This window comes from Bos taurus, chromosome Y (genome assembly GCF_002263795.3).
Source record: "Bos taurus isolate L1 Dominette 01449 registration number 42190680 breed Hereford chromosome Y, ARS-UCD2.0, whole genome shotgun sequence".
Lineage (NCBI taxonomy): Eukaryota > Metazoa > Chordata > Mammalia > Artiodactyla > Bovidae > Bos > Bos taurus.
The window spans coordinates 59,168,387-59,190,568 of record NC_082638.1 but is presented as its reverse complement, the minus strand read 5'-3'; the positions used below and the strand labels follow the sequence as shown (position 1 = coordinate 59,190,568).

The 22,182-nt window shown below is 38.6% G+C and overlaps 1 protein-coding gene and 1 pseudogene across 1 annotated transcript; one reads left to right on the top strand and one right to left on the bottom strand.

Moving 5' to 3' along the window:
- Positions 1-651: 651 nt before the first annotated feature.
- On the top strand, positions 652-1,604 carry LOC132344560 (etoposide-induced protein 2.4 homolog; annotated as a pseudogene).
- A 7,216-nt stretch (positions 1,605-8,820) lies between these two features.
- LOC132344528 (RNA-binding motif protein, X chromosome-like) lies at positions 8,821-19,767 on the bottom strand. Its single transcript, XM_059884216.1, has 8 exons — positions 19,628-19,767; positions 18,999-19,105; positions 16,541-16,715; positions 14,737-14,883; positions 13,465-13,576; positions 12,163-12,285; positions 11,998-12,086; positions 8,821-11,377 (listed from the first exon to the last, which is right to left on the bottom strand). The coding sequence occupies exons 1-8, from the start codon at positions 19,734-19,736 to the stop codon at positions 11,073-11,075; spliced, it is 1,167 nt and encodes a 388-aa protein (XP_059740199.1). The 5' UTR covers positions 19,737-19,767; the 3' UTR covers positions 8,821-11,072.
- Between the last annotated feature and the right edge of the window lie 2,415 nt (positions 19,768-22,182).

The window sequence follows — 22,182 nt, the reverse complement described above, 5'->3', positions numbered from 1 at the left end:
TAGTTTAGAAAATCGTTTTTAATGTAATGCTTACCAGTCTATTAGTATTAATGTCTTACTACAGAACCATTCTAATAGAATATGTCTATATTACTATATTCTTACTTGAAAGTTTTCCTATGGCTCTATTAGTATTAGTTACCTTTTTTCATTTCACCAGGTAAAATGGGCCCTTTGTTTTCATATCTCTTTTGGAAAGTAAATGCCATTGATGGATTTTACTGATATTGCAGTAACTAATGTTACAAAAATTAAAACACGTAAGCAGTTACAGTCAACTAATAATCAGATGATAATCAGTTCAAATAAAGAATTACTACATTAACCAATGAGAGTACACATTTGAAAAGCATTACTGGAAATAAAGCATTATGATCGCTGCCATGAGAACATGCTCCAGTGATTTAAAAAATGATTCATACACATGACAGTGATTTGTCACTTTCTGTACACTTATCAGAATAAATCAGCCATTTATTGTGATACAAAAATGTACACTGCAGTGCAGACACAGTGTCCCCTGCCCTGGGAATGCCTGGGTAGGAACTGGTGGCCAGGAGTGGAGTAGCTCAAAGGAGCCAGAGGCCAGTGGTGGATAAGGGTTGCAGCTGGAGCCAGAGCCAAGATAGAGAAGCTACTGAGTCCTTCATGATGAAATATTTGGGGAAACCTCTTTCTCTCCTTTCTGTAGTTGATAGTTTGGACAGTGAAGTGATGGCTGAATGTCACAACCTTTCTGCAGGACCTTGCCAGGGAAATCAGACTCTGTCTTGGGAATTTGTACCGTCTCAAAGTTGGATGCTCAAATTCAACAAAAGAGGGAGGAGTAGCATCAAAAAAGGGCAAGCAGTATCCTGGCTCAGGGGGAAGCCCAGAGCACAGAGAGGAAGCAGGAAAGTGAGCCAAATGTTGTTGGGAGAACTTTTCACTGCTGCACTTGTGATGCTGGAGTTTTCTGATTCAGTCTCCTCTTGTTTTATGGACTTTTCAGTCCTGTGCTTCAGTCAGTAGTGGCCCATATTATTGGTAATCCATCTCTACATGGAGATTTTTGGTCATAGCTGAAGTTCTTCAGCTCAGTGATCTCTCTTTGTGCTCCCCCACTTCATTCTCATCAATGTTGTGAACATGATTTGGTTCCAGGATTTAGCTGACCTGGCATTTGAGAGGTCAAGGAGGGAACCTCACCCATTCGCTAACAGCAGAGTAACTGCTGACATGCTCTTTAGCCTTTCACTGCAGTCTCTCTTCCTCCTCCAGGGTATGTTTGTCAGCCTCTTTACCATTCATTTTGGCCAGTTGCTTAGTCTCCTGCATACATCCCTTCTCTATTCACTTCCGTACCCATTATGTTGCTTTGAAAATCGTTGGTATTGCTTTGAAAATCATTGGTTCAATAAAGGAACTGGAATGCCCCAGCAGTATCAACATAGAAAGAAACTGCCCTTACTACTTTGGATTTGGTTTACCCCTGGATTTCCATTGTAAGATGGCAATGCACTCTCCTGCATTGTGGCTGCCTCTTCTCTATCCTCTTTCTTTTGGTTGCCTTGCTCCACCTGTCAAACTCGCACTGGTCATCTGTTTTGCATAAGCTAATGTAAACCTTTTTGGGCTACTTTCTCACATTAACCCACCGTCACCATCTCCCACTGAGGCCAAAGTCTGTTCTTTATATGTCTGTTTCTTCTTTGCTGCCCAGCACCACCTACAAGGTCCTCAACTCCATATATTTGTGTTAACGGACAGTGTTTGTCTTTCTCTTTCTGACTTACTTCACGCAGTATAGCAGGCTCCACGTTCATTCCATCTCATTAGAACTGACATGGATGCGTTCCGTGTTAGAGCTGTGTAAGACACCGCTGTGTATGTGTACTCCAACTTCCTTATCCCTTCATCTGCTGATGGACACATAGGCTGCTTCCACGTCCTAGCTATTGTAAATAGTTCTACGCTGAAGACTGGGATACCCGTTTTTTACTATGTGCTTCTAGGGCATGTAAACGTTCACAGACACGCCCCCCTGGGAACTGACTTGAAAGAATCAAGCTGTCTTTAGTGTTTTCGGGGAGGGTAAGTGTACATATCTCTGTCTCTCTCTGTTTTGCAAGGAACCCCCTCCCCCCAGCTTTTGAGACACTTACGATGGTGTGCCCCCCTTCACCTAAAATAGAAAACCGAAGAAGCTGCTTCACGTGAAGACCAATGGCCAGCATAGTTCTCTTGGACGGGAAAGTAGTGAAGAGTGGTCTGGTGCTGAAGTGGATCGAGAGTGAGACACCAGTAAACCTGAATTAATTGCAAAGGAAAAATAAAAAGCATCAGCTGCATGTGGGCGCGTATTGTTTGGGCAGGTCCTCAGGACAAACACTTCAGCTGCATGTAGGAGAGTCAGTCCACCGCGTGGGAATTACCAGTCCGTGGAGATTCGTAGAGGGGGCTAAGTCATATGTTGGGGTTGTGTCAGGGGGTGCAGTTCTTCCCGTGGGGTGGGGGTTGGGGAGGATGGAGAAGGAAGACGAGGGGCCCATTGACTGTGGGTCTGGCAGTTTTACAAGGGAAATGTGGATGTTCGTGGAAAGGGTCTGGTGAACAAGGGCCAGAGATTGAAACAGTGGAACGCAATTCTGTTGGAAGGTGGTGGCCCGGGTATCCTCTCTGTTGCCTATCATCAGACACTTGAATAAGAGTACAGAACAAGGGAAAAGCCTTAACATTGAACTCGCTATGAACCTCGAAGGCCACATGTGTATGAGTGTGTATATGAGTGCACGGTCAGCTTTGCTGAGAGTCCGCTTCCCAGAGCTGGGGTTCCAGGTAACATCTTAGGGGATCGTGTATAAGGTATATGGAGGGGGGCTGTGGCCTAGGGAGAAAGTGAGGGGTGGGAAGGCAGTGAGGATATTAGTTTCTGGCAAAAGTGACCAGGGGAAAAGAGAAAATGCAAGGAATCAGATAAAGGAAAACAGATCCCATCGTAGATGTTAGAGCTCATGTGAACTCTGTTATTTTTTCCAGGAACTCAGCTTCGGTACAGCGTGTCCAGGGGCAGAAGTGAGGGGAAAGAGGCTGTTAGGGCGAGCCTACGCAGCCATGTGCTCTGTGTCCCATGCTGCTACTGCTGCTGCTGCTGCTGCTGCTGCTGCTGCTGCTGCTGCAGCTCAGGGGTCAATATCCCTTTTTCCAGGAAGGCTTAAGGCCTTTGCCCAAGGCCCTCTGCCAGGCCAAGCTGTAGGAAAAACATTTTTCTCACCAGCCCTGTGGTGACCGTTTCTCTTCCTTGCGGGACGGCTCAGCACAGAATGTTTTCAACCACAAGGGAGCTGTCCTTCATCTAGGGCTTTGCCACTACTGTGTGGGCCAAGGGCCAGTGGGAACACCTGGAGCATATGGAGCTCACTGAAGGACTGGTCAGCACTTAGGGTGGTCCTTCTGAAGTAGATGACTGCTTTCTGGAATCGCGTCCACCTCTGGATTGAGCAAAAGACAGACTGGCACAAATGGAGTAGGCAGAGTTCGTCTGTCCCCCCACTGTTGTCCTCTCATCCCAGATAGAAGGGCTCCACCGTGGGCATGCCTGAGGGTGATGTCCCACATGACGTTCTGTCCCACATGAAGTTCTCACTCTACAACTTTTCTCCCTGAAGCAGCACCTCTTTTGAGGGCAAAGGGTAAAGTTCACAGGTTTTATGGATGTCCTCTTCACGGTGCCCTGCATGAGATCTCCTGCCCAGGGCCAGCTTTTGCATTTGAGCATGTACACCCCAGCTTTGCCCCTTCTACAGAGACGCATCTACAGCGCTAGAAGGCAAGGCTTGGCCGTCTCTGGGTGCTTTCTGAACAAGCAGCCCAGGAGACACTGGAAACAGGTCTTCTTACTCTCTGAATCTGTAAACGTCCAAGAATCCGTGGGGCTCCGGCAGGCTGGTACCTGTCTTTCCCAGCCCTAGTTCAAAACAAAACAAAGCAGAAACTATGGTGTGATAACTCTACAGCGGGTGTGAGATGGCATACTGGGGCATGGTTTTCGGGACCTTAGACTGGGCTCATTCTAGGGACTGCATGGCATTTACCCACATTCAGAAGTTTCCGTAAGGCATTGCAAAGAAGTTAAAGACAAGAAAAGTTTAGGACAGGGTCCCCCAGGGCCTAATATTTCCTGCCAGTGCTTCAGGACCAGGGCTGGCTTTAGCTCTAACCTGTCCTCGAGTGGAGTGCAGAGATAGTCTTCGTTGACTGGATGGATGGTCATCCTCTGGAGACTTGCCGTGACTTGTGTCCCAGGCTCTCTAGGGCTTTCACTTGGGCCCTAAAGGCTAGGTGCTCTTAGAGTTGACTGCACACTTGGATGTGTCGTGTAAGGTTTTCCTCCACCGAATAGCAGCTGCCAACTATCAACACCCCTTGAGAGTCCAGTGTGGACTGAGGCATTCTGTGCTCCAGGCAATCTAGTCAGACAGGTTTTAGATAGTTGGTCATTTTCAGGAACTGATTTCATGATCCCAATCCCTGCATCTCATGATTAGAAAAGCATTAAATCCCTTGGTAGTGACATCAGCTCTTTGACTACCGGAAAATCTTTTGTAAACTGAATATTTAATTGTATTGAACTCCCCTTCACCAGGGGCTTCCCTGGTGGCTCACTGCTTGCAATGCAAGAGACCTGGATTTGATCCCTGGGTCAGGAAGATCCCCTGGGTCAGGAAATGGTAAGCCACTCCAGAGAATTCCATGGACAGAGAAACTGCAGGTTACAGTCTATGGAGTCACAGAGTCTGACATGCCTGAACAATTAACACTTTCACTCTCCCCGTTACCAAAATATAACATATTGATCTCTCCTGACCCACCTCTTTGGAGCAGTCTCTCAGAGCTATCTGAGGTGCTGTCTCCTGCACTGCAGTCCTGATTTTGTTACAAATACAACCTGTAATTTTCAAGTTGTGCATCTTTGTAGTTGACAGAAATCTGAGTCTTACTTACTCATGAACAAAATTAAATGTTAAGTTGTATAGCTAAAATTCTGTTTTGTGGCATAAATGTATTTTTCAGTGACTACCATGTAGTTACTTTTTAGCATGTGAGATGAGTGCCATTGTGTGGTAGTTTGAGCATTCCTTGGCATTGCCTTTCTTTGGGATTGGAAAGAAAACTGACCTTCTCCAGTCCCGTGGCCAGTGCTGAGGTTTTCCAGTAGTCTTGTATGGATGTGAGAACTGGACTGTGAAAAAACTGAGCCCCCAAGAATTGATGCTTTTGAACTGTGGTGTTGGAGAAGACTCTTGAGAGTCCCGTGGACTGCAAGGAGATCCAACCAGTCCTGGGTGTTCTTTGGAAGGAATGATGGTGAAGCTTAAACTCCAGTACTTTGGCCACCTCATGCGACGACTTGACTCATTGGAAAAGACTCTGATGCTGGGAGGGATTGGGGGCAGGAGGAAAAGGGGACAATAGAGGATGAGATGGCTGGATTGCATCACGGACTCAGTGGATGTGGGTTTGGGTGAACCCCGGGAGCTGGTGATGGACAGGGAGGTGTGGCCTGCTGCAATTCATGGGGTCGCAGAGTCCGACATGACTGAGCGACTAAACTGAACTGAACCATGCAATTAAATGACAGTAAAACTAAGGAGGTTTTAGTTGTTACAACAGGCAGATAGCTATGAGAACAGAAATGGAGACAGCGGCCATGTGGCAGGAAATTATTCGTCCTGTAAACAGCAGGGGTCCACAGGTAGACAAAAGCAGGAATGTCCAGACTGACAGGAATTCACACGTTTTCAATGATAAGTGTCCCAAAGCCAGCAAAGAAATGTGGGGAATGGAAGGAATCTCATTCACATGTCAAGTGAAAGTGAGGTGAAGTCGCTCAGTTGTGTCTGACTCTTCGTGACCCCATGGACTGCAGCCCACCAGGCTCCCCTGTCCCTGGGATTCTCCAGGCAAGAATACTGGAGTGGGTTGCCATTTCCTTCTCCAATATTCACATGTAACATATTGCTTATTTTGCTTTCATTACAAAAAGGTTAGCCTTGCAAAAAAGAAATACTAGATCATGCATCAACACCATGACACTTCTGATTTAAGCTAAATAAAGACAATGGTCCCTCCTCCCCTCAGGAGACTGGAGCTGGGATGAAAATCAGGGAAAGGACCTCCAAAATCCTTCCCCCTTTTGGTTTGTATGCCCTTCATAGCTGGTTTACCAAAGAAGTGCTGAGTAGCACCTCCTCACCTATCTGCCTATTCTCCCTCTAAGGACAAACCCTTGCTTAACTAAAACACTCATTTTACTTAACTTCCTATCTTGAAATTCTCTTTGCAATAAGGCAAGAACCTTAAACTCACTGGGAACAAGATTATTTATTCATGAAGAAGGAACAAATATAGCTTAACAACTAGTAGGAAACTTTTTTTTTCATTAATAGGAGAGACTGATTTACCTTAGAAGTCACCAAATTGAGAGTATCTTTAGAGGTAAAAGCAAAAGTATCTTTAACAACTTAGCAGAAATTACAACAATTCAAAGTTTAACGGAGTATTACTCAGCCATGAAAAAGAATACATTTGAATCAGTTCTAATGAGGTGGATGAAACTGGAGCCTATTATACAGAGTGAAGTAAGCCAGAAAGAAAAACACCAATACAGTATACTAATGCATATATATGGAATTTAGAAAGATGGTAACAATAACCCTGTGTTTGGCAAAACTAATACAATTATGTAAAGTTTAAAAATAAAATAAAATTTAAAAAAAAAAAAAGAAAGAAAGAAACAGTGATGTATAGAACAGTCTTATGGACTCTGTGGGAGAGGGAGAAGGTGGGAAGATATGGGAGAATGGCATTGAAACATGTATAATATCACGAATGAAACAAGTCGCAAGTCCAGGTTCGATGCACGATACTGGATGCTTGGGGCTGGCGCACTGGGATGACCCAGAGGGATGGTATGGGGAGGGAGGAGGGAGGAAGGTTCAGGATGGAGAACACATGTATACCTGTAGCGGATTCATCTCGATATTTGGCAAAACTAATACAATGTTGTAAAGTTTAAAAAAAAAAAAAGAAGTTAACAGTTAGGACTGGACAAGGAACAGACTGGTTCCAAATCAGGAAAGGAGTATGTCAAGGCTGTATACTGTCATTCTGCTTAATTTATATACTGAGTACATCATATGAAATGTCAGATAAGCTGGAGTCAAAAGATTACTGAGAGAAGTATCAATAATCTCAGATGACACCACCCTTATGGCAGAAAGCAAAGAGGAATTCAAGAGCCTCATAATGAACATGAAAGAGGAGAGTGAAAAAGCTGGCCTAACATTCAACATTCAAAAAGCGAAGATCATGGCATCTGGTCCCACAAGCTTCATGGCAAATAGATGAGGAAAATATGCAAACAGTGACAAGCTTTACTTTCTTGGGCTCCAAAAACAACTGCAGATGGTGACTGTATCCATGAAATTAAAAGACAGTTGCTCTTTGGAAGGAAAGATATGATAAACAGCATATGATAGATAGGTATGATGGACAGCATACTAAAAAGAAGGGACATTACTTTGTTGACAAAGGTCCATCTAGTCAAAGTTACTTTTCCAGTAGTCATGTATGGATGTGAGAGTAAGACCATAAAGAAGGCTGAGTGCCAAAGAATTGATGCTTTTGAGCTATGGTGTTGGAGAAGACTCTTGAGAGTCCCTTGGACTGCAAGGACATCCAACCAGTCCATCCTAAACCACATCAGTCCTGGGTGTTCACTGGAAGGACTGATGATGAACTTGAAACTCCAATACTTCGGCCACCTGATGTGAAGAGCTGACTCAACTGAAAAGACCCTGATGCTAGGAAATACTGAGGGCAGGAGAAGGGGACAACAGAGGAAGAGATGGTAGGATGCCATCAGTGACTTGATGGATATGAGTTTGAGCAAGCTCTGGGAGTGGGTGATAGATAGGAAAGCCTGGTGTGCTGCAGTCCATAGGATTGCAGAGTGGAACATGACTCAGCGACTGAGCTGAACTGAAAGTTTAATTCCTCGGAGTGGAAGAAGAAAACAGGGATACAGACCAAATAATAAAAGTGTGTCCTTAAATGATGGCCAGCTTATGCAGGAAATTGAATACTGTAAGTTATTTTTAATAAAATATCACTTAAATTAAAGAACTTTAAACAAAAAGAACACCCATTTATTAATTGCAATACACATAAAATTTCATTCAAAACCTAAGCATTAAACATTACTTTAGGAATGCAGCTAACAGGGCTTCCAGGTGGCTAACTCTTAAAGAATCTGCCACCGAAAAAAATCCAGCAAAACCAAACACAAGTAAACAGGAAAATGTCATTAACAACTGATGTAATAAGGGCCTTTAGTGAGAATCTGTCAGGTTCTAAATAGAGTCTGAATATAATGAAAGATGGGCGGGAAATTCTAAAACATTAAAGTCACTTTTGCCCTAATTCATTGATAAATGTAAAGCAATGTCAGTCAAAACTCCAATGGCTTATGGAACTATATAAAGGAAACAGCCAGAAAAATAAAAGATAAAATTGAACAATAATAGAGGTACTTCCGAAGTAATGTGCTACATGGCAATACATAGCAGAAAATTTCATTAAGAGAAGTAGAAACAAGAGCTGAGAAAAAGATGTGCATACTTTTTAACTTTTATGCTAGTTTTTACTGGAAAAATTGGTGTTTCACTAAGAAATGAAAATAATTCTATCATATATCACAGTAAGAAAAAAAAATAATAGAGTAGGTATAAAAAGCCAAACTAACACTTTTAGAAAGCTATGTAACACTTTAATTTCAAGATAAAAATTCCTAACACAAAGTACTAAAAGTTTACAATACATACAGAACTAATGAAAAATCACAAATGGAAAGTTTTCTCTAACACAAAAACATCAAATAAAAACAAGCAACATACAAGAAGATAACCCCTTTAAGTCAAGACAGTTTCAAGGACTTTTTCCCACTTTTAGATGATTTAAAATTCATAGTTACTAAACACTAAACAAATTATGCCTTTATATTCAGCATACACAGCAAAGCCTGGGATACAGAGTTCTATATCAACATACAGAAGAAGAATACTTCGTTGTGCAGGTTTTTTAACACTGTTTCTAAAGCAACTTGATATTCTTTATTACTAAAAACCAGTTTAATGGCTAGGGTCAACAGAAAGGTACAACATTTCTTACATCAGGAGCATTTTCAACAGGGAATTTTACATTTCTGGGTTAATTGCCATTTTCAAATTAAGCCAACTACAGGAACCTTCAGGTCAAACTGATTTTAAAAACAGTAACTCATTACACATAAACTGTAGAGAAATTTAGTTATAGTTGAAATTTACTTTTTATTCTCTGTACTACAGACAACAAATTCATTTTTGTCGAATGAACACTTTAACAGGACAGGCCTTTAACTTTGGTTATAATTTTCAGAGTTTACTCTTTAACATGCTCAAAAACAGAATCTTTATAGCAATGTTTGGGAGAAATTATTTTCTAGGTTGCCATTCTCATATACTCACGAATGTTGTCACTATTATAACAAGATATCCTGTCAAGGATCTTTCTGTTGCTCAAAGTTTCCAGGGTAGGTAATACAGACACTATCATAATGGATTCATAGGAAATAATTAGAAATTATGCTAGGAAGTTTATATTCTTATTCAGTCCTCACAAACACTACAGCACAACTAAATGAAAGTTATGCTTTCATAATGTCTAGCATCAAAATAGCCGTTTGAGATCTGGTTGCAATTTCAGAAGTTACCAATCTAACTACTTAAAAAATATCCTGTTCTTTCTCAGCTTTGTACTAGGATCAGTAACTTACTGCTTACTTTGTTCCTGCTTACCTGGACAGTGTTGCCTTGAACTTCATGTAAATATCAATGTCACTTTTATGCACTATCCTTTGTCTTGAAAATGTATTCAACTATGCCTTTGACTTCTAACATTTGGAACAATCCTAAGAAATTTCTTAATCTGTCTTCTGAGTTTGCCTCAAATATTGTTAATTGAACCTTTAAAAAGTAAATTTCCCCTAATTTGCTGTTACTTTAAAAGGAAATTGCAAATCTCTCCACTAATTTTGCCAATTCCATTTGTCCTGCAGCTCTTATACTTGTTTCTTAACAAAAAGTTGATGTATTATTATTGATACCTAAATCTACCTATAAAAACCCTTAACTTTCCTTATAGATAAGCCTATACTTTTGGGTTAGATCAAGTACTCCAAAATGAAGTTAAAATCATCATTACTTAAAACACTGCCTTTCCAACAAATCTAGAACTATTTACTTTCATTAAGATACATACTCAGAATACTTAACTAGTTCAATCTCAACTTAGGTACAAATTGTTTTCTTTTTAATCATGGCACTTTTGTCATTAGCCACTTGAATGGCTAAGAAAATTGATACTTAACTTTAGACTTAAACATTTTAGTCATATATCTAAATTTTCTTCTGATTTATACTATTGTTTTAAACAGTTGGACACAACATTTCAGTAAGGACGCAAACATCCCTTTCAGGTTTTTTAGAGACTTGTCAAACCTTTTATACACTGCTTTCAAAAATAGCATGTAATATTTGTTAACCTAAATAGAAAGCAGGTACAGCTTGCAATGGAGAAATACCGTATTGCTTAATTCTGAATGCATTCATGTGCAAAGACACAAAGGGAAACTTTAAGCAAACAGCACAATTCACCCTCCAAACAAGTGTTTTTATGCTTGTTTAACGCACCAGTAAAATAAACAGTGGCATTTCGCAAAACACACTCTGAAAATTTAGACATTAAATTAAAAATTTTTAACTTCTATTTTTCAATTAGCAGACAACTATGAAATTACTTTGAATAACTCTATTTTTCAACTTATCTGAATGATTCTATTTTTCAATTTATCTGAAAATTCATGGAGGGTAAAGTTTACAGCTCTTCCCTCCAAAGCCAATGCTTTTTCTTCAGCAGTACTCAAGTATGAATTAAAACAGAAACTCACACAAAATTTTCCCATGCCAACAAAACATGGTATGTGAGTATTATTTTTAGTATCTGTTTCGGCCTACTCTTTCAGATCGGTTTCCCCCATGACCTCCCCTGGAAGCCTCATAACCTGAGCTACTGTATGACTCATGAGGAGCAGGGTACACCCTATCCTTGGAGGATGGAAATCCTTGTTCTTGTCTTCCACCACGGTCACGACCACTTAAGTATGTATCACTTCGGCTGCATGAGTAACTTTTCTGCCCTCCTCCATTTCTATCTCTTGTACTGCTATAATCGTCATAGTGACGACCTCTGCCGTAACTCAGAGGTGGACCTCTTCCTGATACAGCACCGTGGGAGCCCCCTGTGAAATTAATAATTGATAAAATTATAAAATTTTCCCATTACTACTATAACATGACTATAAAGTACTAAATCTTTCAAAGGCTAGCCTTTATCTGCCTCTGTGGTGAAGATATGAACTAGTAGCCATGGTGAAGGGGCTTTCACATTTATTTAAAAAGAGCAGTATTTTTTAGCTCCAGTGGTTGAGAAGGCAATGGCAACCCACTCCAGTGTTCTTGCCTGGAGAATCCCAGGGACAGGGGAGCCTGGTGGGCTGCCATCTATGGGGTTGCACAGAGTCGGACGTGACTGAAATGACTCAGCAGCAGTTTAAAGTAAATATTAATTTTTTGGAAAAGACTAAAATTTTGAACTTCATAATGTTCCTATGCTTCATACTCTTAATAGCACTTTTGTTTTTAAAAATGTTACAGTAATTTTTGTGATTAAAAAATGTAAGCTGCCAAATTACCCTTCATATCATTTTAAATGACTGATCAAAACTAATTCAAACCAATCAATTAGGTAGAAATTACTTTTTTTTTCCCCTGAGAAATTAGAAGTAAACTTGAGTAAATGATGTAGATCTAGCATGTCAATTCTAATTCTGTCCTTTCTGAGTTGTAACTGTACTCTTACCATAACTCCTATATGAATCCCTGTAAGAGCCTCCACTTCGATGTTCAGAATAATCTCTATCACGGCTTCCACCATAGCCATCATGATCACTAAATTTAAGAGAATTAATGTTAAAGAAAAAATTTCCATAAGTTATTTGATTAGAAACAGAATTGTTTATAGTACCTATGTCCTCTAGAGGAATGATCATCCCAAGAACTTGAATGGCCGTAATCATGGTATGCATAGTCTCTAGATGGTGGAGCATAATTCTTGGTGTCTCGCGAACTTGGATCTCTGCCTGAGTAACTTAAAACAAACAAACAAAAATAAATGAAAAGAATTCATACTGAATTCATACAGACAAAAAAAGTTTTAAATTCAGAGGATCTCAATATACTTTTCTTCAAGGAAGATATATAATGATGAACAAGAATGTAAAACACTGCTTAACATCATTATTTTTTTAGGAAGAAAAAAAGTTTTTCAATCTGAATGAGACACCTACTCTGCACCTAGTAGACAGGCTAACCCTAATATAAAGCATCAGGTGTTGGTGAGCATGCAGAAATCCTGTGTGTGCACAGTAAATAGAAAGCTGTGTCAGACTCTTAGTGACCTTGTGGACTGTAGCCCACCAGGCCCCTCTATTGATGGGATTTTTCAAGCAAGAATATGGAGTAAATTGCTGTTTTCTCATCCAGGGTATCTTCCCCACCTTGGGATTGAATCTGAGTCTCTTGCGTTGGCAGGTGGGCTCTTAGCACTGCACCACCAGTGCAGTTATGGAGAAGATGAATGGTTCCTTAAAATACTGAAAATACTGTATGACCCAGGAATTCCAATTCAGAGTTTACACTCTGAATTGAAAGCAGGTACTCCAATGTTTGTACGCTTTAACCATAAAGATGGATAAACAAACAATGTTAACTATACATATAATGGTAGTTTAACCCCCACTCAAAAACTGAAGTACTGATTCATGCTTCAGCAAGGATTATCTTTGAAAACACTCACACTAATGGAAAAGCCACATATTAAAGGTCACATATTGTTAAGGCTTCCATGTGGCTCAGTTGGTAAAGCATCTGACTGCAATATGGAAGACCAGGGTCCAATCCCTCAGGAAGATCCTCTGGAGAATGGAATGGCTACCCACTACAGTATTCTGGCCTGGAGAACTCCATGGGCAGTGGGGCCTGGCAGGCTACAGTGAACGTATGATATATTCAGGATTAGGTAAATTTACAGACACATGACGTAGGTGGGTGTCTCCTAGGGACACGGGGGGATAAAAATGGGAGCAACTGCTTATAGATTTTGTTTTGGGGTGATGAAATGTTTTGGAACTGAACAGAGATAGCGGTTGCAGAATTCTGAGTAGTTTAAATGCTACTGAACTGTTCACTTTTAAAATTTTGTTAGATACATTTTACCTCAACAAAATTAACTATGACTTAAAAATTCATGTATTTTATTTTTCTTTACCTGTCTTTAGTAGCATAACCATAATCTCTTGGTGACACATAGTTATCTCTCCGAGAAGACACTGGCTGTCTACGAGGACCTCCTCTGTAATTTTCTCTCCGCAATACTGGACCTTTAATTTAAAAATGCTCACATAAGTATCTCAGAATTGAGAGTAATATTTCAAAGAAAAATTCGAAAGACTGGTGTGTCTCCTCTCTCCAAAACAATTGAAAAAAAATACTTATAAAATCCGATTCATGCACATTTAGCTTGCTTTATAAATGTAATTTCTGAACATTTTATTTCCTGACATCTTCTGCTCCCTGTACATTTTGGATAATCTTTAAATTACAAGTAATAGAATCTCTCAAACTTTGAGTAAAGTCTAATTATTTTTTTGAAACTATTTTCACAGGTTCAATCACAAAGTACTTGATTTTTTCCTAATGTTGATAAATTTAACATAAACTGCAACCTGAATTACTGACCTTTCCAAATGATAGTACTATTGAGTTCAACTACTTATTAGCAATAAAGGGCTCATTTGAAAAATGCTACCTCTTCCAAAACAGGAAAACTATTTACTGTAAATAATACTCACTTCTTGTGCTAATTCTTACTAATTCCTGGTGGTCAGACTTCTCTTGTTTTGTTTGCTCACTAGGCTAATAATCTAATGAAACTTTAGGTTTCTAAGCTTCTTTTGTATTTTGAAATCAATACCATAATACACTTAGCTTCATTAATATTCTATACATAAAAATGACAATTTGATAATGATTCAAAGTTTTTAGCTGTATCAAGAGCAAACAATGTAAAAATATGTTAAGAATCCAAACTACAGTTAATATGACAAGTTTCAGTTACTGTTTATAATTACATGAACCAGGTAGCCAATATAACATAGCTAAACTACTCTACATTCCAAATCGCTGACTCATGGGATATTAGTTTTCATGAAAATACTTGATCTTGAAACCACGTGAAAAATCCTACTAAGCAGCAAATGTTAGCAACTTCAAAAAAAAAAAAAAAAAAAAACCCAAGGAATTCTCTAGCAAGCATAGATTTAAAAGAAATGTCTTCCCCACTTCTATGTTAATCACCTACCACACATCTATAATTAGATGCTAAAGAATTATTTTTCATCCACAAATCAACTAGTGATCAACAAACATGTCCATGTAATTCTCTTTTCATTTTGCTTCTTAAAGTTAAGGATTGATTTTTAAATAGCTCACGTTTACTAACTACTCAGAAACAATAGTCTCTATATTATATAACGTTTACCTCGTCCTCTCATTCCACTACTGCTTCGCCCTTGAACAGAAGGAGCAGATCTTTTAGGAGAAGGACCTTGACATCTTGAAGATGGTCCTTTTTTAACTGGATAGGGTCCTCTTGAAGAGCTCGTGTTGAGACTATATCCATTATCACCTGTATTTCAATGCAATTTTTTAGGTAGAGTAAACATTCTTAAAGTTTAAGTTTTGCTTACTGTTTATAGATCTTTAATAAAGAACTACCATTGCCTTCAGCATTTGTATTTGTCTAAACCAATAAAACTATTTCCTCATGTGATACATCAGTTAGTACAATTCAGTCAGTTTGAAAAATTTATGAAATGATTAAAGAACCACTGCTGTGATAGTAGTCTGAAGAGAATAGAGGAGGTGGAGAAAAACCAGGATAAAATAAAATTTTAAACACACTGGGAGGAAAATAATTCATACAATTCTGGTGTCAAAAAAGCTTTTAAAAATGTAACACAATAGGTGTTATGTCAAAACAATAAAAAAAATATGCACCTAAAAGTATAAAAAACTCCTTTTATAGGAAAAAATGCAACTTCTCCAACAACCTTGGATCATTTAGTAACCTAGTACATATTTACTTGGAGTAAAAACAAAAAACCCTGCTTTTAAGTGAATCCACACAGATCTGCTTTGTTCAAGGATCAACCTTTACTGTTAATTTTTCAAGGAAAAGGCTATGTTCTGTTCAACTCTAATAGTATTTAAGAATGCATGGTAAGTAATGAAATCTTTTTATCTAACTAGAAAAATGTTTACAGATATATTCCAGTTACACTTGGGAGAGTACACTTTGCAGAATATGAGCTAGTAAACTTTTCTCATCTCCTGAGAAAATAACAGAACTGTGTGATCTTATAATGAACACACCCTGTAACAGAACTTTTAAAAATATTTTCTAAAAAATCACACATCTGGTTGTCAAAAACAGAAGTGAAATGTTTTATTTTTCAAGATTGGTTATTGTTAGTAGAGGAGACAAAGTTTGTTAGATATATGGAAGTTTATGAATGGAAAGTGCCTCCCTTCTTTCTTACCAAGTAAAAACTTCTTTGAAAATATTTCATAATACCATTTGCAGTAACTCACTGTTCTCTAACACACACAAACATGCATATGTATGTACATATATGTAATTATACATACAAAACAGAGGCTTTTACATCTGTATCAAAGACAACTTTTCCAAAATGCAAATTTTATTACAACAGAACCCAGGAACAAAAGCACCATATCAAAATGACAGTGGAGAATTGCATAGAGTTGTCTGCACATACATGCTCAAGACAAATACTACAAGGTCAGTCCAAAAATACACAATGTTCACCCCTGAACTGTGTTATCTGTTATGTAATCTTCAAAGTTCTCCAGTACTTTTTACAATACAGTAGGACTACTCTGAGAGTATATACATGTCTTTTTAATAGTTTAAATAAAGTTATTTGCCAAAATTGGAAAATTCTAATGTATGATCAACAGCAATGAATTGTGTAGAAAAACTGTTAAAGAGGCATCGATAACAATGGTAAAAAAAAAGAATAAAATTTAAGCCATTTCCCTGTAAGATGATGAACTTTTTTTGCACATAAGTAATTTTATAACTACAACAATTCTTTACAACTTAGAAATAATTCTGATTATCAATAATGGTAATTTTCTCATTTAATATATTCTTGTAGATTATTCTTCTCATTAACAATGCAATAGACATTGAGATTTACTAGATGTTCAAACTTAACAGTTTTTCAGTGCTATGGCGTCCTTGTATTTTAATACATTACCAAAGTTTCCTCCATGAGACATACGCCCTCTTGCTCCACCAGATCCTCCTCTTTCCCATCTCAGATTTCTTGGATGGCCCCTGTTTCTTGCAGGGGGTTGCAGTTTCTGTCTACCACCACTTTCAAAAGATGGTTTATTGGCTTGTTCTACTTTAATTGTTTTTCCATCCAAAAACTATAAGATTAAGTACAACATCAGTAATGTTACATAAATTTTAACTTATTATTGCAATGAATTAAATCAGTATTTTTCCCCAAAGCAAACATTTTTTTCCTGAAATGACTGTGCTCTTCAATATGATGAACATGACTTAATTGGCAATTGCCTTTCCTAAGTCATCCAACACAAAGCGTATGTATTTACTATTAGAACTTCCTGAACGGTTCTCTGGTATTAAATGATGAGTATCTCTCCTTTACCATGAAAAAGCACACATTTTTATTTTCTATAACATGCTTCATTTTAGTAAATTTTCCATTTAAAATTTCAGCTTCCCAAGGGTATGTAAAAGTATGCCTATTACTTATTCAAAATAATTGTTCCTATCATAATTATATTTTAGCATTTGTTCTATTAGACACAAACATAAATTTTCTCAATATAACTGCTGCTCTGTATTTACTCTAGTTCTAATAATTTTCTTCATTTTTCTTTTTTTAAAAATAGAACCTTTATTTGGCCATTAACATTTCTTGCCTTATACAACTGTTTTATTTTCTGTTCCCAGGGGGTTACTGACCGTAATGCTACTTCGTATTTTTCAGAAATGCTTAAATTTAATCTTCCAATATCTGCCTTAATATTTTACAGAGACCAAAAGGAGTTTTGAAAACCTAACAGGAATCATACTATATACACTCTTGTTATTTCACATTATTTTTGGAAAACAATTTTAAATCCTAAATTTCCACCAGGACTTCTGGCTGAAATGGCCTCTAGATCAATACAATCATCCTCAAAAGCCATTTTCCCCTCATCTTAGGGTCTCATTTTCTATATCTTGGTTCAAAATATTTTCCACAAATTCATGCAGTGTCTCTTTCCCAACTCAGGATTTAGCAAATATTCCTAGATATACTGAAAAAAATAGTATTCACCACCCGATGAGCTCCACCAAAATTACTACTTTATTTTCCTTAACATTTCTGCGTGTAAAATTAATGTTTCTATTTGTACGTTTTTTCCCTTCACCCAGAACGCCAGTGCTTAAGAAAATAAATATTTTGTCTCATCCACAACCATTAACCAGCTAACTAAATTCAATCAATGCCTCGCAATATAACACCTATTGAATAAAAATTACTCAAGTGTAATTTCAGATTACATGTTCCAGTGCTTGACAACTAGAACAAATAAAAAAAAAAAAAAAAGAGGAATTAGTTACCATCAAGTATTCTCAAGGAAAATTTATCTCTGTGACCCAAAGCTGAGTCAAACTTAACTTTTAGGTACTACCATATCTGAAAAATTAAAGGACAAGGGTCAACATGTGTCACATGTGTGAAATATACTAGAACCATAACTGTAGATAATAGGGAATTAATGTATTTGCACTAAGGGAATGTAGAAGTTCCAGAGATAATTTAACAACAGGATATCATGAGTACAAAAGCCTATTACCCACAATATAAAATGGGGGAGATACAGACTTCCTTTTTATTTAATGTAACAATCCACAGACGGGGCACATCCTGGAGCAAACACAGTGCTCCATAGCTAGCTAAAGAAATGGGATGGGGAGGGAAGTGGGAGGGAGATAACATTTGTATGCTTATGGCTAATTCATGCTGATACACGGCAGAAACCAACACAATACTGTAAAGCAATTCTCCAGTTTTTTAAAAAAGTTCAGCTTCTACGGGACAAATTTTTATTCCTAACACTGATACACTGAAGAGTGACTTAAATAGAAAATGCCAAGACTTAAAATACAGTATGAAATACGGGGAGAGTGCTGAAGGTTAAAACCTATTTGTATTTACACCTGAATGTTAATAGAAGACAGATTTAATCTGTTTTGTTAATGCTGGTATTAACTTCAATCTCTTCCCAACCAGAGGAACTAGTATTTATGTGACAAAAAGGAGTGAAGCCTTACAAAGCATTATACTACTGTAACAATAAAGAAATCTATGCTGCTGCTGCTAAGTCACTTCAGTCGTGTCCGACTCTGTGCGACCCCATAGACGGCAGCCCACCAGGCTCCCCTGTCCCTGGGGTTCTCCAGGCAAGAACGCTGGAGTGGGTTGCCATTTCCTTCTCCAGCGCATGAAAGTGAAAAGTGCAAGTGAAGTCACTCAGTCGTGTCAAACTCTGCAACCCCATGGACTGCAGCCCACCAGGCTCCTCCGCCCATGGGATTTTCCAGGCAAGAGTACTGGAGTGGGGTGCCATTGCCTTCTCCAAAAGAAATCTATCAATAGTGTTAAATGAAGAACATACATTATTAAGACTTACCTTTCCATTCATTTCTTTGGCAGCATCCTTTGCATCTGCGGGGCTCTCAAAAGTAATGAAAGCAAAGCCTCTCGACTTGTTTGTGTTCCGATCCTTTATCAAGAGAACTGTAATACACGTAAATCTTTTAAATTTAAAATGTCACATAAAATTGAACTTTACTATTTTCAAAATTATCACTCCTTTGACAATTTCTCATAAGACCCTTTAACATACTTGAATGTTATCAACACAGTACAAACTTTTGAAAGTTACTTAAAAACAAAAATCTATATATCGTTTTATACATGATATAAAAATATCACATAATTTGATTTTTATATATTATTCCTAGTATTCTAAAAATGAACAGTAAATCTCAATAATTCTACTATTACCATGTCTTATTCTCTTTCACATCCCAGGACCACTAGTACATTTTAAAGGCACTGTTTTCTTCCCTTTTCAGTAAGAGGAGACCCTTTCACTGACTGCCAAGTACTTGCCCAATTAAAAAAACAAAAACCTGAAACTACTCATAGTTGTCCATGGATATATATCAAGTAGACATTTGCTTTAAAGAGTTACGTATGTTGATTCTAGAGTTCGATTCAGTTCAGTCACTCAGTCATATCCGATTCTAGAGTTACCTTCCACAATGTGACCATATTTCCCAAATTCAGCTTCAAGAGACTCCTCCGTTGTTTCAGCACTGAGGCCTCCTATTAACAGTTTTCCAGGCCGATCTGCTTCCATCATTTTACTGTTAGGTGGCAAAAAATATACCAAAGAACAAATTATGAGCCAAAATGTTCCAATATCATTTAAAAAGAACTGAACTTTTAAAAATGTTTACTTAAAATACAAGGAAGCTTGTAACGCAAAAAGGAAAACAAGCCCTGACCTAATGAATGCTGTTTTTTTACAGATAACAAAAACCTGTAAGTTTAAATTACATTAGAAGGCTGCTGGAAAACTGTTTTGAGCTGCAGTGTTTAAAGAATTCACTCATTAAAACCTAAATACAGTATCTAAGTTTTATAAAATGTACATAAAATACACTAAACACATTTTCAAATTTCCCCATTTTCTCACGTTTATATTGATTACACAACAAATAATCTGTAAAATACACTTAAATTTAAAAACTTCTACAATACTAAGTCATAAAAGCCACAAGAGAATAAAATACTTTGCTGAGGAAAATTTAACCTGTGGTTACTTATTTTGGTAAACTAAGAATCATAGCTCCAGACAAAATAATGTTAACTTTTATGAACATTAAAATTTGACCATTTTCGTTAAGTTAATCAACAGTTCAACATTTGAAAACTTTAGTTTTAAGTCATATAAGTAAAATGGTTCGGTATACTGGTTAAGTTTGTCAACTACTGTCACTATCTCAGAGAAAAACTGTTTAAAAAAAAAAAGAGTGCACGTGAAACAAAATGGAGCCTGGGCTGTTACATCCAGATGCGCAATTAGCAGACTCAAGGCAAGGGAGAAAATCTGAGTTATACACCAAAGCAATATCCCATGACTAGTAGCCAGAAGCCAAGAGAGAAAAGCTGGATTAGGCACCAAAGCAACAGCCCCCACAACTAGCAGCCCCAAGCCAAGGGAGAAAAGCCAGGTTAAACACCAAAGCAATAGTCCGGTGCCCTAGCAGCCCCAAGGCAAGGAGGAAAAAAAAAAAAAAAAAAAAGCCAAATTACACACTAGAGTAACATTCAGCCCAACTAGCAGCCCCAAGTGGAGGGAGAAAAGTCGCGTTACCCACCAAAGCAGCATTCCGCACAACTAGCAGCCCCAAGCCAACGGAGAAAAGGCGAATTACACACCAGAGCAACATTCTGCACGACTAAGCCCCCGCAACTAGCAGCCCCAAGCCAAGGGAGAAAAGCCGGTTTACACACCAAAGCAACAGTCCGGTAAACTAGCAGCCCCAAGGCAAGGGAAACAAACAAACAAACAAACAAAAAAGCCAAATTACACACTAGAGCAACATTCAGCCCAACTAGCAGCCCCAAGTGGAGGGAGAAAAGCCGCGTTACCCACCAAAGTAGCATTCCGCACAACTAGCAGCCCCAAGCCAACGGAAAAAAGCCAAACTACACACCAGAGCAACATTCTGCACAACTAGAAGACCCTAGCGGAGGGAGAAATTTCGCATTACACACCAAAGAAGCATTCCGCGCCTCTAACAGGCACCAGCCAACGGGGGAAAAAATGCATTACACACCAAAGCAACATTCTGCATGACTAGCGGTCCCAACTGGAGAAAGAAATGGCAACCCACTCCAGTATTCGTGCCTGGAGAATCCCAGGGACGGGGGAGCCTGGTGGGCTGCGGTCTATAGGGTCGCACAGAGTCAGAGACGACTGAAGCAGCGGCCCCAAGTGGACAGCAAAAAAGCCGCATTACACACCAAAGCCACATTTTGCGAGAAACCAACGCAACATTCCACATGACTAGCAGCCCCAAACCAACGGAAAAAAGCCGAACTGCACACCAAGGCAACACTGCACACGACTAGCAGCCCCAAACCAACAGGGAAAAAATGAATTACACACCGAAAGCAACCAACATCCCGCCCTAGTAGCCATAAGCTTGTGGAGAAAGATCCAGCCTTATACATCAAAGAAAAGTTACAAAGCAAAAACAGCTTTCTCAGTCCCAGGGTAGGAGTATACGCCCAGTATATCCTCCCACAGCCAACATCCAGACATTTCAAACCCCCTTCTTCATCCCACCCCCGCTCCGCCCCCACCTCGTCCATCGCATCCCCAAGCCCTCCATTCAGACAAAAGAACCCTCAAACTTCACTGGCTTTCCATTGCTACTTCAGGCACTGATTCTCCAAGGAATAAAAATTAAAGATATTTTTCAAGAAATAAACTAATAAGACTTTTCAAGATAATGTACACACACACACACACACATATATATACATACACTCAGCTATTAGGTCTTACGGGAAAAAACCTGACAGGAAAAGTCAGTCTGAGTTACCATTTTTCTCCAGTAAAAACTGACACTATACCTATAAACATGTTCTCATAAGGTATAAATCTGTTTTTTGATCTTAAAATGCCCGATTCTTTACTTTTTTTTTTGTCTCGGTCTTCCGAACACACACCACCAAAGCCCCTGAGTCGACTGCTAGCTAAACTAATTTTGAACGCAGCCCTGCCTCTTCCGTCA

Coding starts and splice junctions, on each gene's coding strand:
- LOC132344528 (XM_059884216.1), bottom strand. CDS start 19,736: ATGATGGAAGCAGATCGGCCTGGAAAACTGTTAATAGGAGGCCTCAGT. Junction 19,106..19,627: donor ATATGGTCACATTGTGGAAG/GTAACTCTAGAA, acceptor CGTGTATTACAG/TTCTCTTGATAAAGGATCGG. Junction 12,087..12,162: donor CATTCCTCTAGAGGACATAG/GTACTATAAACA, acceptor TCTTAAATTTAG/TGATCATGATGGCTATGGTG.